Source organism: Bos mutus, chromosome 7 (assembly GCF_027580195.1).
Source record: "Bos mutus isolate GX-2022 chromosome 7, NWIPB_WYAK_1.1, whole genome shotgun sequence".
NCBI classification, from domain to species: Eukaryota; Metazoa; Chordata; class Mammalia; order Artiodactyla; family Bovidae; genus Bos; species Bos mutus.
In genome coordinates, this window is record NC_091623.1 from 38,714,552 (window position 1) to 38,733,920 (window position 19,369).

Sequence of the window (19,369 nt, forward strand, 5' to 3'; positions counted from 1 at the left end):
CATGTGTGAGACAGCCAGCCGGTGGAGGCTGCTGTACGATGTAAGGAGCTCAAACTCTGTGTTTCACAGACAACCCGCGGGCGTGGGATGGGGTGGGAGGCGGGTTCAAGATTGAGGGGACATATGTACATGTTGATGTGTGGCAGAAACTAACATAATATTGTAAAGCGATTATCTTCTAATTAAAAATAATTTTTTTAAAAAACATATTCATATGGTATTTGCTAAAGTCAACTAAAATTATAGTAGTTATGATAAAAATATATTTTTAAAGATACTATCAATAAGATACATGTATACCATTCTAAAACATTTGTCAGTTTTTACTAACAGGAAAATATTCTTAAAACCTTTTAACTTGATCTGTAGAATAAACAATTTAATAGCTATGTTTATGAGTAGAAAAGAAAAAAATACCAGGAAAATTTATCAATTATGAAAGTTCCATCCTAGGCCTTTGAAACTTTATTATACATTTTTAAGTTGTTAATTCACTAAAACTGTAATACATTCCACAGCAGAGCTTATCAGATACCAATGAGAAATTAATTTACTGAGTGAATCAAGATCAATATTTATTTAACATAACAGTATAGAATAGAAAATTATTTCATGAAACCTTTAGTTGTATTTTATGTATACATGAAAAGCCATTCTCTACTATTCTACTCCACAACACTATTCCATCAGAACAAAGAGGCTAAAAGAGGACACACACACCCCCGCCACAGCACAGTCTTAAGCACAGGAAAGGATTACTCCCTGAATTGCAGTGAGGTTCAGAGGCAATTACTTTGAAAAATTACTTGGGATGAACAGAAAGAGAACAGATTCATATACACAGCGGGGGCCGCAGGGGGCAGGCAGGAGAGGGTGAGAGAATCGAGAGAGCAGTACTGAAATGCATACATTTATCACGTGTAAACAGACTGCTAACAGGAAGGTGCTGTGTAACGCAGGGAGCTCAGCCCAGCCCTCTGTGACAACCCAGAGGGGTGGGATGGGTTGGGAGGCGGGAGGGAGGTTCAAGGGGGGGACATATATGGATACCCATGGCTGATTCACATTGATGTATGGCAGAAACTAACGCAGCCCTATAAAGCAATTATCTGCATACTAAAAATGAATTTTTTAAAAAAGAAAAATATATAAAAATTTTTTAATTAGGATGAAAAAGATTTAAACTATTTTATTACTTTTATCAGGTTATTTCTTCATATATAACTAATTCATAATTCAGAAACCATAAAAATCTGAAGCAAACTTCTAATCTGTCATAAATTAACAGGTTTCAAAACATGTCACATTCTAGGAAACATTTACATAATTAGTCTCAAAGCTGTAAATATTAGATAAATTCATAGTACTTAAGTGGCATATTAAATCTTGCTCCTTAAAGAACTCTTTAGTTTCCCTCTATTTCAACCATAAATATGACTTTACTATAAGGTGTGTACCATGGCACTCTGCTCAGCTGGCATCTATTTGTGTTACATCAGATTTAAATATATAACAAACTTAATCCATTTCTTAATAAATATATAGACTTTTTAAAATGTTTCACTGCAAAGTATAATCTGCTGAGAAATTTCTAATCACAAAAAAATCACATCATGTCTATAAAATTTATAGTTTACCATAAAGATTATTTTAATAGACTTAACTGTGTAAAATGCTTTGCTAGTGAGTAATCCTGTAAATAGCAGAAACTGTTATTACACAATTAGTCTTTGCAGACAAAATGAATGAACGAATGAATGAATTCGCTCAGTCGTGTCTGATTCTTTGCGACCCCGTGGACTGTAGCCCACCAGGCTCCTCTGTCCATGGGATTTTCCGGGCAAGAATACTAGAGTGGGTTGCCATTCCCTTCTCCAGGGATCTTCCCGACCCAGGGTTGGAACTCGGGTCTCTGGCATTGTAGGCAGACGCTTACCGTCTGAGCCACCAGGGAACTGAAGTGTTCTTACTGCGTAAATCGGACTGACAAACCCAGTACCATTTAGGACAGACTTTCCAAATTCCTTCTAGTGCTCAGTTTTCAGTTAATCCGTATATAGTGCCTAAATTTAGGCATATACATGTTATTTCTGGTTTCATCTAAGATGAGACTTAAATCTAGGACTTCACTGATATTCTGCTTTTACTAGGAAGTATTGGGACTACATCTCAATTCTGAATTTAAAAAACTGTTCTGACAAAGTTCTTAAATGGAATTATTAATAATTAATTCTTTTTTTCAACAAATGTTTGCCTGGGCACTGTGTGTAGAGTGGTGAATGTGCACAGCTTCTGCCTTCATGGAGACGCTGCCTTATTCAAGGTCGAGGAGAGTACAGTCGATTGGCAAGGAGAACCAGAAAGATAATAAGGCAGCAGGGCTTTAGGGAACCCAAGCTCCAGTCCCAGGTCCACTGTCTGCCAAACATTAGCCAAGTTTCTTAATCTCTCTAAGACTTAATCTCTTCCTTTATAAAATGAAAATTAAACAAAAAGTTCAATATCAACAACTCCCACAAAGTTACTTCAAGGGTTAAATATAAAAAACACAAAAAGTGACCAGTACATTAGTGGTACTATTATTAAATATTCAAAACATTCACAAATTCAGGGACTGGCACATAGAATCCATTCAATATTCACTCTGAGACAAGAAACTTTAAACACCATTTCCAAAGAAAGTGCATCAACCAGAAAATACATGATACTGTATTTAAACCCAACTACTGTGCCTAATATAGGTAGTTAACATCTTTTGCTTCACTTTATACTCCTCAACTTAGAGTTGCATTTAAAAGATATTTTAAAATATGTAAGCATTTCACCTAGTAACATAAAAGAGGAATTAAAAGTTAATTTTTAAAAGCTCATGCTAACCCAAACTGCATACTGTTGTTACATAAAGCAAGTGAAAGTTGCTCAGTTGTGTCCAACTCTTAGTGACCCCATGGACTATACAGTCCATGGAATTCTCCAGGCCAGAATACTGGAGTGGGTAGCTTGTTCCCTTCTCCAGGGGATCTTCCCAACCCAGGGATCAAATCCAGGTCTCCCGCGTTGCAGGCGGATTCTTTACCAGCTGAGCCACAAGGGAAGTCCAAGAATACTGGAGTGGACAGGTTATCCCTTCTCCAGAGGATCTTCCCGACCCAGGAATTGAACCAGGGTCTCCTGTATTGCAGGTGGATTCTTTAACAACTGAGCTATCAGGGAAGCTCCTACATAAAGCAAAATTTAGTACAAAATTTAAGTAACAAAAGAATAAAGAAATAAAATGGCTGGTCAAAGAAGTTCAAGCACTTATTAAAACACCCAAAGAAGTTAATTTGTCCATTACAGCCACAGCACTCTAGTTCATGAACCCAAATATTCATGAATACATAAAAAAATGACATTCTCTGAGTATTACTTTTAACATAAAAATCTTTCAAAGTGATGCTGCAAAAAAACCCATTAATACATGCAAAACCATCTTATAGATTCTAAAATTTACCTGTTTGAGTCCTTCATCAGTCAGTTTGTCCTGGTTGCCTACATGAACTTTCTGAAGTAAAGGACAGTGAGAGGCAACTGCAATAATAGAGGTGTCAGAAAGCTGTTTACACCTGTAAGCTGTATACCTAAGAAGTCCAGGACATTTAAATGCTAGAACACATACGCCAGTATCAGACATACTGCGACAATCAGAAATGTTGATTTCAATTATATTTTGACTTCTTGATGCAATTTTTTCCAATAATTCATCAGTGACCTATGAGAGGGGAGAAAAAAAGCAATAAATTTAAAACTTTGCTAAAAATGGAAACTTACTTTCTATTCTTTCATTAAATTTTTTCTAATATATAACAATTAGATTATAGCATGAAAACCACAATCAAAAAGCTTCTTAATATTAAAGCATAATAAGAACTGTCATACAATTTAAAAAATATATTTATATGTGGTCTTTTGTCTGCAGTTCCTAGAACAGAGCTCCTGAAGTCCTAGGAACTTCCTGAGTGATGGGAATGTCTTTTGCTCTTTTTAGCTAGCCCCTTGTGACCACGACTGAGTTTACAGTAATGGAATGACCCAAGTGGGGGCCCTAGAGAGCTTTAGGACGGCACCGGTCACCAGAAAGACCAGACACCATGTGATTAGAGTGTGGAAACTTCCAGTCCCATCCTCTGACTTTCTGGGAAGAGAGGAAGCTGAAGATGGGTATAAAACCTCTTGAACAATGAGATCTGGAGGGCTTCTGAGTTGGTGAATATTAAAGTGCTGTGAGGGTGATGTGCCTTTAGAGGACAGGGAAGCTCCATACCCTCTCCCTGAAACCTTGCCCTAGGCATCTTTTCCATTTATCTGGTCTTGGGTTACATCCTCTACACTGAAACAGTAAACATTAGTATTTTCCTGAGTTCTGATCACTCTAGCAAATTATCAGCTTGAGCAGGGGACATGGGGAACTTCTAGTTTTAAAGATGGTCAGTCAGAAGTATAGGTGGCTCCAGACTTCCCTGGTAGCTCAGATGGTAAAGCGTCTGCCTACAATGCGGGAGACCTGGGTTCGATCCCTGGGTTGAGAAGATCCTCTGGAGAAGGGGATGGCAACCCACTCTAGTACTCTTGCCTGGAAAATCCCATGGACAAAGGAGCCTGGAAGGCTGCAGTCCATGGGATCGCAAAGAGTTGGACATGACTGAGCGACTTCACTTTCAGGATTTGTGACGGGTATACTAAGCAGGGACAGTCATGGGACTGAGCCCTTAAACTGTAAGGTCTGCACTAACTCCAGGAGTTAGTGTCAGAATTGAACTGAACTGTTGGACACCTAGTTAGCGTCAGAGAATTTGTTAGCGTGGAAAAAAGCACACATTTGGTGTCAGAAACAGCAAGTGATAATATAATGTACTGGCTTTCAATAAAAGCCTAAAAATCTATCCTTGTTAGGAAAACACACTTTAATTAAACCTTTAAACTCACCAAAAACTCCCCACAAACAAAACTATATTAGAATTCTGAGTTGGTTCTTAACACAACAAATGGTATGTATCAGTCAACATGATGCATAAATCTTGACTTTTCACACATAATATTAGATGATACCTAACTCAGCAATCAATGCAAAGAAATAGAGGAACACAACAGAATGGGAAAGACTAGAGATCTCTTCAAGAAAACTAGAGATACCAAGGGAACTTTTCATGCAAAGATAGGCTCGATAAAGGACAGAAATGGTATGGACCTAACAGAAGCAGAAGATATTAAGAAGAGGTAGCAAGAATACACAGAAGAACTGTACAAAAAAGAGCTTCACGACCCAGATAATCACGATGGTGTGATCACTCACCTAGAGCCAGACATCCTGGAATGTGAAGTCAAGTGGGCCTTAGGAAGCATCACTATGAACAAAGCTAGTGGAGGTGATGGAATTCCAGTTGAGCTCTTTCAAATCCTAAAAGCTGATGCTGTGAAAGTGCTGCACTCAATATGCCAGCAAATTTGGAAAACTCAGCAGTGGCCACAGGACTGGAAAAGGTCAGTTTTCATTCCAATCCCAAAGAAAGGCAATGCCAAAGAATGCTCAAACTACCGCACAATTGCACTCATCTCACACGCTAGTAAAGTAACGCTCAAAATTCTCCAAGCCAGGCTTCAGCAATATGTGAACCGTGAACTTCCAGATGTTCAAGCTGGTTTTAGAAAAGGCAGAGGAACCAGAGATCAAATTGCCAACATCCACTGGATCATAGAAAAAGCAAGAGAGTTCCAGAAAAACATCTATTTCTGCTTTATTGACTATGCCAAAGCCTTTGACTGTGTGGATCACAAGAAACTGGAAAATTCTTCAAGAGATGGGAATACCAGACCACCTGACCTGCCTCTTGAGAAACCTATATGCAGGTCAGGAAGCAACAGTTAGAACTGGACATGGAACAACAGACTGGTTCCAAATAGGAAAAGGAGTATGTCAAGGCTGTATATTGTCACCCTGCTTATTTAACTTATAAACAGAGTACATTAGAGAGACACTGGGCTGGAAGAAGCACAAGCTGGAATCAAGACTGCCGGAAGAAATATCAATAACCTCAGATATGCAGATGACATCACCCTATGGCAGAAAGTGAAGAGGAACTGAAAAGCCTCTTGATGAAAGTGAAAAAAGAGAGTGAAAAAGTTGGCTTAAAGCTCAACATTCAGAAAACAAAGATCATGGCATCTGGTCCCATCACTTCATGGGAAATAGATGGGGAAATAGTGTCAGACTTTATTTTTTGGGGCTCCAAAATCACTGCAGATGGTGATTTCAGCCATGAAATTAAAAGACACTTACTCTTTGGAAGGAAAGGTATGACCAACCTAGACATCAGTGTTCTTGCCTGGAGAATCCCAGGGACAGTGGAGCCTGATGGGCTGCCGTCTATGGGGTCGCACAGAGCTGGACACAACTGAAGTGACTTAGCAGCAGCAGCAGCAGACAACATATTGAAAAGCAGAGACATCACTTTGCCAACAAAGGTCCGTCTAGTCAAGGCTATGGTTTTTCCAGTGGTCACGTATGGATATTGAGAGTTGGACGGTGAAGAAAGCTGAGTGCCAAAGAATTGATGCTTTTGAACTGTGGTGTTGGAGAAGACTCTTGAGAGTCCCCTGGACTGCAAGGAGATCCAACCAGTCCATCCTAAAGGAGATCAGTCCTGGGTGTTCATTGCAAGGACTGATGCTGAAGCTGAAACTCCAAAACTCTGGCCACCTGATGCAAAGAGTTGACTCATTGGAAAAGACCCTGATGCTGGGAGGGATTGAGGGCAGGAGAAGGGGACGACAGAGGAGGAGATGGCTGGATGGCATCACCGACTAGATGGACGTGAGTCTGAGTGAACTCTGGGAGTTGGTGATGGACAGGGAGGCCTGGCGTGCTGCAATTCATGGGGTCGCAAAGAGTCGGACACGACTGAGTGACTGAACTGAACTGAACCAAAGTATATAAATTTCAATTGCTTTCCTACTTCTATCAGAATACATTACATATAGTTAAATCCACAGCTTATACTATATATCATCTTGGATATTAGGACACCAAAGACTATATATAAAGGCCATTAAAAAAAAAAACAACTTATCTCAGAAGACTCAGAGCTAAATATAAGTAATCTTAAAATTCATCTAGTGAAAAACTCACAGGACCATCTTGATATTTTAAACAATTTTTAAAAACCAACCTGTACACATTCCCTGACCAATCATACTTCCAAAAAGAAAAAAAAAAAAAAACACCAAGAGTTACCATTATTGAAGTGTTTTAAGTAAAAATAATGAGAGAAAATACATATGATTAAAGTTAGAAAGGAAGAAGAAAAGAATCAGGGCATGTTGAGGAGTACAAGGTGTAAGAACAAAGGCTGAAACCACTTTGTTTCTACTTGTTGGAAACAGTGTGCCTCTTTCTCTATTTTCTTTTCTTTTTTTTTAAACCTCCAAACCTAACTACCAGCAGAGGAGAAAAGCTAATAGTCTGAGCTTATAACAAATAGCTGGGATATTCAAGACTAAGGAAGTTAAAACCCCATGGATTACTTCACATTACTGCTCTCTACACTCTCAGCCACAACTAACCAAGTATTCACCATGCCCCCTGGATACAAACTTGATGAACTCAGGCAGGTAAACACTGTATAACTGTCTTAACCCTTACCAATAAGGCAGGCAAACAAAAAGGAAACTTAAAAACAAATGCTCAGGAAGTTATTTTTTTTACAGTGCATGTGTTATAAACAGACACATATGCTACCAGTGGTATGCTGGAGTTGGCTTGTGCCAAATCAGAGAGTCTGGAATATGTATCACTTTCCACATCAGTGATAGCATCACATTCTGTGACATCACACTTTTAGCTTGAAATTGGTTGTGGGGAGAGTATCAGGGCTTCTTCTTTGTTCATTTGTTTTTGGAGGCCAGCTGTTAAAGCACTCACCAGCGCATCACTACTAACAAGATCATGGGAGGTTTTGAGCAGGTTTAGTACTCTAATAAAACCCTATTTTTAGTGGATATTTTATGTTTCCAAAGCCAAGTACTGACAACCAAGGAAGAATTTAACAAGTCTAACCAACTGTCTGAAATAAGGCAATATAAAGTACTTTCTTTCTTAAATGACACCACCATATAAACATAATGGGCAGCTGGGCAATGGGGAGGATTGGAAAACTCATCAAAGTGAAAATTAAAACAAAGTAAGTTACCTTATTCCATTTTGCTTCCATTTCTTCACACAAAATAACATTATAAGAATACTATTATCAAAAGTATATTATTATATTAATAGAGATAATGATAGTATCAACTCATAAGGCTGTTGATCAAATGAATATACATAAAACTCACAGAACAGTACCTACATGGCAAGTCAGCAGCACTATTTAAGTGTTTGCCATGGCTGTCTACTAATTCTCTCTCCAAAAAATGAAAAGTTTAGTAACTTTTTCAAATGTAGTAGAAAAAAATAGTAATACGGTGGGGGAAACAAAGAGGACTACAACAAAAAGGATTCAGAAGCAACCCCAAATTGCCAATCCAAACTAAAAGATATATCCATCACAGAAACCTAGCTTCAACTTGAATTTGAAAAAAAAAATTACTAAAGCACAGAATTATAGATTTCAGTCATTTGAACTATCCTGAAAAACTACAGTGTGAAAGAAGTAATTTCTAAGAAGAAAAAAGATATTTTTTGAGTAGGTCCAATTGAGTGTTTTTGTAGAATCAGAATCCATACCTGCTGACGACTGCTAAGATCCAGCTGCTTCCAAAACTGGAAATCTAAACAAAGGTCACGCCAGTACTTGCAAACCAATGATGCAGAAAGGCAACGTTCATCCAGAGATAAATTGGAAAATATCTGTGAATAAAAAAGGAACCACATAATATGTGTTAAACATTTTAAAGGCAATAAAAGTTTTTACCAGTTAGAAAAAATTAATCTTTTTTAAAAAATGTATCCCTTGTATCAAGGACTGATCACAGCAAGGGAGCTGCTCTGCTATATAAGAAACCCCAAGCACACTGTCTGAACAGCTGAGCGCCAGGTTCCCCACAGAAACATGGGTGAGGGGTGGTCATCCTTCCAGCCATGAAAAATTAACGTTTTAAAACAGAAAACCATTTTAGTACAAGTGACCATTATTAAAAGAGTCACTATTATGGGCTGTCCTAAAGAGGAAGTATGATATGGGAGTAGCTAAGGTGAGAACCGAGAAAGGAAAAAAAGAACACTCAATCTACTAAAATCATGAATACAAAGAGATATTATTGCCAACCTTACAAAAAAAGAAAGAATTATAGGGGAGTATTATGAACAATTGTATGCCAACAAATTAGATAATCTAAACGAAACAAACTTGTAGATATATACAAACTACAAAAAACTGATTCAAGAAGAAATAGAAAATTTCAATAGACCTATAATAAGAGAAAATGTTGAATCAGTAATCAAAAACTTCCAACAAAGAAAGGCCAAGGACCAGAGGGCCCTAATAGTGATACATTTAAAGAACAAATAGAAATCCTTCTTAAATGATTCCCAAAACTGAAGTATAATGGAACTCTTGCTAACTCTATGAGGTTAGCATTACTCTGACACTAAAGTCAAAGACATCGCAAGAAAACTATACACCAATGTCTCTTATGAATTTAAATGCAAAAAATCCTTAAAAAGCCTACTTAGCCCTTGAACAATGTAGGGATTGGGATGCTGACCCTTCATGCAGTTGAAACCCAAGTGTAACTTCATAGTCGGCCCTCCCTATGTGCAATTCATCACCCACAGATTGAACCAACCAAGGACCACGTACTATCATAGTGTTTACTATCGAAAAGAAGCCTGAGTGTAAAAAGACCTGCATAGTTCAAACCCATGCTATTCAAGAGTCAACCATATCACCAAAGTGAATCAAGCAGCGTATTAAAAGGGTCATATACCACGGTCCAGTGGTATTTATCCCAAGAAAGGAAAAATGGTTCAACAGGCAAAAATGAATCCATTTAACACACCACATTAATAAAATAAAGGTTTAGAAAACTCAACCATTTCAATTAATGTAGAAAAAGCATTTGACAAAATGCAATACCCTCTCTTGGCAAAAATACTCAGGAAACTAGGAATGAAGGGAACTTCCTTAATGTGATAGACGGCATGTGTAAAAATTCTGCCATTATTATTACATTTAATAGTGAAAGACTGAATATTTTCCCCTGAAATGAGGAACAAGACAAAGATTTCTGCTGTCTCCACTTCTACGCAACACCGTACTAGAGATTCTGGCCTGGGCAATTACATAAGGAAAAGAATTAAAGGGCATTCGGATTAGAAAACTAAAATGTTCTATAGTTACAATTATCATGATCTTATATAGAAAAATCATACACAAAAAAATTTAGAGCTAAGAAACAAATATTTCTATACACTATCAATGAACAACTCAGAAATAAAATAAGGAAGGACTTCCCTGGTGGTGCAGTGGGTAAGAATCCACCTTCCAATGCAGGAGACACGGGTTTGAACCCTGACCCAGGAGGATTCCACATACTGAAAAGTAACTAAGCCCGTGCAGCGCAACTACTCAACACTCAATCTAGAGCCTGTGCTCTGCAAGAGAAGCCTCCACTCACTGCAACCAGAGACAGCCTATACAATCATAAATAAATACAATTGTAAAAAGGAAAGCACTGCTATTTTTAATAGCATCAGAAAATGCTTTTTTACAGTTTCCATGTCTTTATATTGAAACTTTCCATTCTTTGGGTCAATGTTATAATCTCTTATAATTTGAATAATGTTTCCTTCCATTCTTTAACATGTTTATTATAGTCTGAAGTTTTTATCTCCTAAGTCTAATATCTGTGCTTACTCAATTTCTATTAACTGTTTTGTTTCCTCTCAGTACAGGTCACTTTTTCTCTGTCTCTTTATACGTCTCATAATTTTTCATTCAAAACCAGACATTTTAGGTAACATTTGTAGCAACTCAGGAATTTGATTATCTGAAATGTTTCAACTTTAATCTCCCTGGCCTTAAATGGTAGGATCTGAAGTTTGAATGTTTGTTTGCATGTCTCTGCTCAACTTTTAATTCTTATTCATATTTCTTTAGTGTGGCTTCCCTGTGTCTAAATTTGGGCCAAAAAAAAATGCTCAAATACCTCGAGCCTGCTCTTCAATCTGTGCATGGGTTGGGAAGAGCATATTCAAGGCTTATTCTCAAGGTTGCTTTGGCCTGCTTTCTGCTAGATACTCTCAAGTCTCCCCAGGACATGTGCATAGTTTGAGTAAACCAAGGATATGTGAAGAGCTTATTATCCCTTTATGGGTCTCTCATTTCCAAGATCCGCTGGTTAAATTCCTAGCTGATCCCCACCTCATCCCAACTGGCACCACAATATCAAACCTGAAAATATGTGGGTTTTAACCATTTTCTTCCTACAAAGTTCATCACGTTTAGCTGACAGATACAGGTTGTTATTCATTGCCGCTAACTGAGTTGGTGATGGCATCACCGACTCAATGGACATGAGTTTGAGTGAACTCCAAGAGTTGGTGATGGACAGAGGCCTTGCATGCTGCAATTTATGGGGTCACAAAGAGTCAGACACAACTGAGCAACTGAACTGAACTGAGGGTAACTAAGTTACCCTCTTAAGACACCAAAACAGCTAGTTGTTGCTATTCAGCCACTAAGTCGTGCCTGACTCTTTGTGACCCAATGGACTGCAGCACACCAGGCTTCCCTGTCCTTCACTATCTCCTGGGGTTTGCTCTAATTCATGTGTACTGAGTCGGTGATGCCATCCAACCATCTCATCCTCTGTCATCCCCTTCTCCTCCCGCCTTCAGTCTTTCCCAGCATCAAGGTCTTTTCCAATGAGTCAGTTCTTCACATCAGGTGGCCAAAGTATCCGAGCTGGAGCCTCAGCATCAGTCCCTCCAGTGAATATTCAGGACTGATTTCCTTTAGGATTGACTGGTTTGATCTACTGCTGTTAGAGGTCTCAATTCAAGAGTGGTATGCTAAGTCGCTTCAGTCGTGTCCGACTCTGTGCAACCCCATAGATGGCAGCCCACCAGGCTCCCCCGTCCCTGGGATTCTCCAGGCAAGAACACTGGAGTGGGTTGCCATCTCCTTCTCCAATGCATCAAAGTGAAAGTGAAGTCACCCAGTCATGTCCCACTCTTCGCGACCCCATGGGCTGCAGCCCACCAGGCTCCTCTGTCCACAGGATTCTCCAGGCAAGAGCACTGGGGCGGCCAGACTTCCACTGTTCTTACCTGAAGCTCTAGCAGTTTTCCTAAGAATAAATACATATCAATTTGTTGTCTGCCTTTGGTCAATTCCCAAAGCCCAAATAGTTCAGGGCAATTTTTCCCAGTTATTTCCATATATATGTATATGGGTATTGGTATGTGTGCATATACATATATGACATATGTGTGTCTGTGTATATATACATATACACGCCCTGTTTGCAGAGAGGATTCACCAAAGTTTTCATGCAGCCAAAGTCAGAGGTTCCTCTCTGGTGGACTTTTTTATGCTTGTCCTCCACATTTCATAGACAAGAAAATTAAGATTTCGAGAAATCAGATCATTTGTTGAAGGTTAAAGGACTACATGATTTTAAAGGGCTAATTTGTCCCTTAGCAAACAGAAGCTGTGTGGCACATTCTGGAACCAAGAAACGCCTTGTTTAAAATATGTGTGACTTTGGATAGCACCTTCTTTGGACCTTAATTTGTTCTTTTGCAAAAGTAAGATGATTGTCACAACAGATAATTGACTAAATCTAGGTAGATTTTATTCAGGTGAAAGGAAATTCAATGAGTGAGTGAAGGGAAGATAACACCAGTACCAGCAAAGATGAATTAAAAAAAAGCAAAATCGAAGCTGAAACACCAGTGCATATTTAATAGATCTCTGCATATGGTTTGTTGTAGGCAACCTATAAAATGGCCCTCACTGACCCCACCTCCTGGTAGTTACACCTGTGTAAGCCTCTCCTCATAAGTATAAGCGGGGTTAATTGACTCACTTTTAATGAAAAGAGTATGGCAGAAGAGATTGGGTTAAGAAAACCACGGCTTCTTATTTTGGGTGTTCTTGACTCTGCTGTTGCATGTGATTAGCCCTTTGGAGAAGTCTGAAATGGCATGGCAAGGAACTTCAACATCTGTCCAACAGCCAAGCAAGACCTGAGGCCTGCCAACAACCACGTGTGTAAGCCTGGGTGAAAACTCTTAAGCCCCAGCTGAGCAGCCCCAGTGACACCTTGATCATAGCTTCATAAGAGACCTTGGATCAGAGGGACCCAGCAAAGCCATGAAAAGATTCCCACAGAAAACATGAAATAATAAATGTTTGTGGTCTTAAACTGCCAAACTTGTTAAACAGAAATAATTAACTAACATATGCTTTAATATACCAGCTTTTCTTAACAGCCATTAAAATGCTATCTCGCCCACTCCCTAACTCCTCAGAAAATAACGACTCTGCCCCATGGTGTTTTTCTTAATTCATTTAACAAACATCTGTGCACATGTACCTGGGCTTCTATGGGAGACACTAAGGTAGGAGATTTGCTCACTGATCTCAAAATTATATATTCAAAGACATGTCTGAATTATCTTTGGATAAGCTGATATTGAAGAGAAAGAGCATTTCAAAGGTTGCTTTGAAGAAAAAGAACATAAAGGACTGACCTGGACCAACATTTTTGTTAATTAAGAAAGAGGAAAAAATGACAGTGGAAAAACTGAAATGGCACTTGGATCAAGCCAGGAAGCTGCTTACGTTAACACAGTCCTATTAAGAACGGCTTGAGTATGACCGAAGTCCACACCAAGAAGGTATTCTAAGGCTGCAAAAGATAGAGGCATGGGTCATCTTATATTTGCTGCTCACTGTCCTAAAATACAGGGGAAAATGAGTTACTCTTTTAATCCAGGTCATCTAGCCCTGCCTCCTGAAAAACCTGTATGCAGATCAAGAAGAACAGTTAGAACTGGACATGGAACAATGGACTGGTTCCAAATTGGGAAAGGTGTACATCAAGGCTGTATACTGTCAGCCTGCTTATTTAACTTATATGCAGAGTACATCATGCAAAATGCCGACTGGATGAAGCACAAGCTGGAATCAAGATTGCCAGGAGAAATAACAACCTCAGATATGCATATGACACCATTCTTATGGCAGAAGGCAAAGAGGAACTAAAGAGCCTCTTGATGAAAGTGAAAGAGGAGAGTGAAAAGGCTGGTTTAAAACTCAACATTCAAAAAACTAAGATCATGGCATCCAGTCCCATGACTTCATGGCAAATAGATGGGCAAACAGTGAGAGACTTTATTTTTGGGGGCTCCAAAATCACTGCAGATGGTGACTGCAGCCATCAAATTCAAAGATGCTTGTTCCTTGGAAGAAAAGATATGACAAACGGCACATTAAAAAGCAGAGACATTAGTTTGCTGACAAAAGTCCATCTAGTCAAAGCTATGGTTTTTCCAGTAGTCATGTATGGATGTGAGAGTTGGACTATAAAGAAAGCTGAGTGCCGAAGAATTGATGCTTTTGAACTGTGGTTTTGGAGAAGACTCTTGAGAGTCCCTTGGACTGCAAGGAGATCCAACCAGTCCATCCTAAAGGAAATCAGTCCTGGGTGTTCATTGGAAGGACTGAAGCTGAAGCTCCAGGACTCTGGCCACCTAAGGTGAAGAGCTGACTCATTAGAAAAGACTCTAATGCTGGGAAAGATTGAGGGCAGGAGAAAGGGACGACAGAGGATGAGATGGCTGGATGGCATCACTGACTCGACGGACAGGAGTCTGAGCATGCTCCGGGAGATAATGAAGGACAGGGAAGCCTGGCATGGTGCAGTCCATGTCCACAAGGAGTCCGACATGACTGAGCGACTGAACAACAACAAGCCCTGGAAAACAGAAGAGGAAGCAAAGGACAAGCAGCTGCCTTTTACAATATGACTTGGAAGTTGTATACATTGCTTCTACTCCCACCCTATTACCTAATATTTAGTCACAGCCACCCCTATCCATGAGAGGTTAAGAAACAGGCTCTGGTTAGGTGGCCATGTGCCTAGCTAGAACACGGTAGGTTCTGTTACCAACAACAATATAGAGGGAACGATATCAGGAAACAGAGATGATTTCTAGTCAAGACCTGGGTTGAAAACGCTTAATATTCCTAGATCTTTAAGGGGCGGATCTGAACAACGCAACTGAACTATTAATTACCAGAAAATGTACAAGTCATATTACTGATACAATCTGAACTAACCACTACCAGGCCAATACCCAAGTACTGTCAAGCCTTGAAGATTCTACTTTTGACTAAGGCATGGCTATAAGTCATCAAAAGATACTTCAGACTAAAGAAACTTCCAGAGACCGTACTGTTGCTTAACATTTGGGCATACATATCCCACAGACCTTTAAAAATCAACCATGCCGACACCTATATTTGGCCATTTCTTTTCTTAATGAAGAGATCTTACCTGCTATCAGACATTACTACAAGATGGAGATAAGGTTTATAAGCAAGCAGGTTGCATGCAAGTTATAGAAAGAAAAGAAGTAAATCTGTGTAGCAATTTCATATTGACTATCTTCTCTGTATCAGTTCAACTTTTCTGGTCTTTTCAATTTTTTCCTATGAACATCATATACTGCCTCTTTCTTAAATAGTCTGCTTACAACAACTTGCCAAAAGCCTGAAAGAAACATTTACTAACTAGTCTGTTGAATAAAGCACCACTTAGAAAAACAGAGACACAGAATATATTTATTGTATTTTTCCTTTTTTTTTTAACCTGCACGTGCAGCTTGCAGGGATCTGAGTTCCCTGACCAGGGAGTGAACCCGGGCCTGGCAGTGAAAGCGTGGAGTCCTAACCACTGACCTCCAGGGAATTCCCTTTCTGGTATTTTTCTAACCATACAGCCAAAGGGAAGTCATAGATTCTAAAACTACTTCCTAATCTATAATCAAAATAATTTCCATAGTTTAACCTTTAAAATTTAAAGCACAGCAAGCCAATAAAACCCCAACTATAACTACACAGAGTGTCAGTCTATGGTCAAGTATTCACACAAGAATAAGTTTTATTCTAAAGCAAGTCACCAAATTCAATAAAACATGACTCCTTTTTGAGTATTCGGGGAGGAGACACTATGATATAAACGATGTGTCCTCTGACACACCTCCAGGACTCTCTGAGCACTTCCTTGTGTTCCAGCTCAAAACGGTCTAAGCTCATCTTGTGTCTTCCTTGTCCCAACTCTGGAATCAGTCATTTCTCCAAGAACACTGATTCCTTTTCGCAGAGAATGGTATTTAGAAGCTAAGATACGGACACTAAGCATACTCCCTGTCTTGGGCACTGCTGCTCAGAGATCCTCTCAGGGCAGAGGAAGGCACTGCATCCATGAATGCATACATGCAGCCCATCTCCCGACACGTTCCTAGCTTCTCCCCCGACACGGGTGTCCTTACACATGCAGCCCATCTCCTGACACGCTCCTAGCTTCTCCCCCGACACGGGTGTCCTTACCATGCCACCTGGGCTCCAAACTGGCCAAGACTTGGGCAAGATTCTCTATTTCTAATTGAAGTATGGTTGATTCACAATATTATGTTAGCTTCAGGTGTACAACATAGTGATTTAATATATTTACAGATTATACTCCATTTGAAGTCATACAAAATAATGGCTGTATTTCCCTGTGCTGGACACTATGTGCTTATTGCTTCAAGACTCTTGATAAGCATAAAATAGGATATTTAACCAAAGGAAAATAACTTTTTAAGAAAGTATTATTTTAATAGTAAATGCTTCCATATTTGCCTTCATGTATCTTCCCTCACATTCCCTATCATTTATAGAACCTGATATCTTAAGCTGATAAAGAACAGCTCAAGGTTAACTCCCTTGAACAGCTACTCATTACAAGGCACAAAAATTTACAGACTTCCCAAAATGAGAAGAAAACAAGTCTCACCTTTTGGTAATCTGATTTAATTAAGTTATCCAAGATTTCTAGGCATTCTCCAGCCAAAAGATATCTTGAACCTGACTTCCTAAGGACACTTCATTTCAGCACTGGCTAAGATCATCCCTGGAACTCCAGAGACGTACCTTCTAGAATTTATGTGGTACTGGAACCTAGGTCAAAGCATTCACGAAAAACTACATTAACTTAGTTCCTCTTACCCACTACTAATCTACATTCAAAGCTTTAAAAAGTTGTATTACTCATTTTCTTTGACTCCCATTTTCATTGCTTTTTTCATATCTGAAAAAAAAACAGATCAAATACATAAGCTTACCTCCGAAACACATTTCTCTTATAAAACTCTTCCTTGATCTCTAAAGCAACCTGTTGGTAATAAAGCTATAAAAATACAGATTTAATTAACTACTGACACACTGTCAGAGACGCATTCATGGTAAAGTGGTTTTCTAATGGTGGTGATGGATTTTGGATCTCTCACCCGGTTGGCTTGGAAAAGAAATAGTCTGCTGACAGAGACCAAGGTATCTAAATATATAGCACACAAAGCCTCTGAAATTTAAATATAGATTCAAAATACCCAGTTACTCAAATAGCAACTACTTAAAAATATTCCACTGCTGTCATTTGATAAAATTGTTATAGTGATTCTACTATATAAAAAACTAATTCTGATATCAGTAGGCAAGATTGCTTAAAGTTTTAAAGGCAACAGTTACCAAAGACTGAGGCTACCTTATCTGATCTAAAACAATATATTAACCAGTTCAAGATCAAACGTAATGGGCTTAATTAAGTGTTCAATACCTAAGAAAATTATATCCCCATAGTTGAACTTTGAAGGGCCATTCCCTGCTTCTCAAATTTTTTGTATTTAAAACAATTCAACCCCAAAGACCCAATTATAAAATTAGCCTCTGACTCATAATGGTTAGAAGTTGACTGGTGTTAAGTTTCCACCTGCCTTCCAATTAAGGAATTTCTTTCATAAAATCTCTGAGAGAAGGTTAATCAAGCCCTTTTACCCCGTATGTTGAAAAGACCTCACGACCTGGAAACACTGAGCTGAGTTCTAGCCCAGGGCCTGCCATTCACTATCTGAAATGCCCCGGGGTAAGCCATTTCACTGCTCTAGGCCTGCTTCTTTTCACGCATAGCGTAGGGAGTGATCAAATGACCTCAAAGGTCTCTTCCTGAAGTTACATAATTACAAGTGCCAGTGAAGCTCACCATGTAAAGAATTCATTTTTACACAGCTCCCAGGAGGAGAAGGGGGAGACAGAGGATGAGATGATTGGATGGCATCACCGACTCCAAGGACATGAGTTTGAGTAAACTTCGGGAGGTGGTGATGGACAGGGAGGCCTGGCGTGCTGCAGTCCGTGGGGTCACAGAGAGCTGGACACGACTGAGCTACTGAACTGAACTGAATCACACTATATTGAAATAAATACAGTGTTGCATAATACTATGGGATACTACACAACTAAAAAGAATGAAGGAAATCATACACTAACAACAAAAAACCTCCAGTTCATACAGTTAATAAAAAAATTGAAGAACATGTACATTTTTATGCCATTTGTGGAAAAGGCTATGAAGTTTTACACAGGCCTTTCTACAATGAAGAAAATATTCTGGATATGCAGAGTCCAATACGGTAGCTACCAGCCACACGTGACTACTGATCTCTGAAATACAGTTATTGTGACTGAGAAGCTGAATTTTAAATTTTACTTAATTTTAACTACTTTATTTTAAATAGTAATCAGTTCAGTCAGTTCAGTCACTCAGTCATGTCCAACCCTTTGGGACCCCATGGACTGCAGTACGCTAGGCCTCCCTGTCCATCACCAACTCCCGGAGTTTACTCAAACTCATGTCCATTGAGTCGATGATGCCATCCAACCATCTCATCCTCTGTTGTCCCCTTCTCCTCCTGCCCGCCCCCAATCCCTCCCAGCATCAGGGTCTTTTCCAATGAGTCAGTTCTTCGCATCAGGCGGCCAAAGTATTGGAGTTTCAGCTTCTCCATCAGTCCTTCCAATAAATATTCAGGACTGATTTCCTTTAGAACGGATGGTTGGATCTCCTTGCTGTCCAAGGGACTCTCATATAAATAGTAATATGTGACTAGAAACTACTGTACCCCACAATACAGTAAGTCTACGAAAAAAATCTAAACTGGTAATGGTGGTTAGTGACCTCTGGAGAGAAAACTAGATGGAGGGTAGCGGGGAACCAAGGCAAACTTTTGCTTTCCCTGCATTATGGGAACTTAAAGCAGGTAATACTCACTACTTACATAAAACCA

The 19,369-nt window shown here is 39.2% G+C and overlaps 1 protein-coding gene across 1 annotated transcript in view; it reads right to left on the reverse strand.

The window, feature by feature from the left end:
* The window catches only part of FBXL17 (F-box and leucine rich repeat protein 17), a 527,341-nt gene that overhangs the window by 504,336 nt on the left and 3,636 nt on the right, over positions 1 to 19,369 (reverse strand). The window contains 2 exon segments of the mRNA XM_070373201.1: positions 3,494 to 3,751; positions 8,759 to 8,881. Of these exon segments, the coding sequence (XP_070229302.1) occupies positions 3,494 to 3,751; positions 8,759 to 8,881 (381 nt within the window).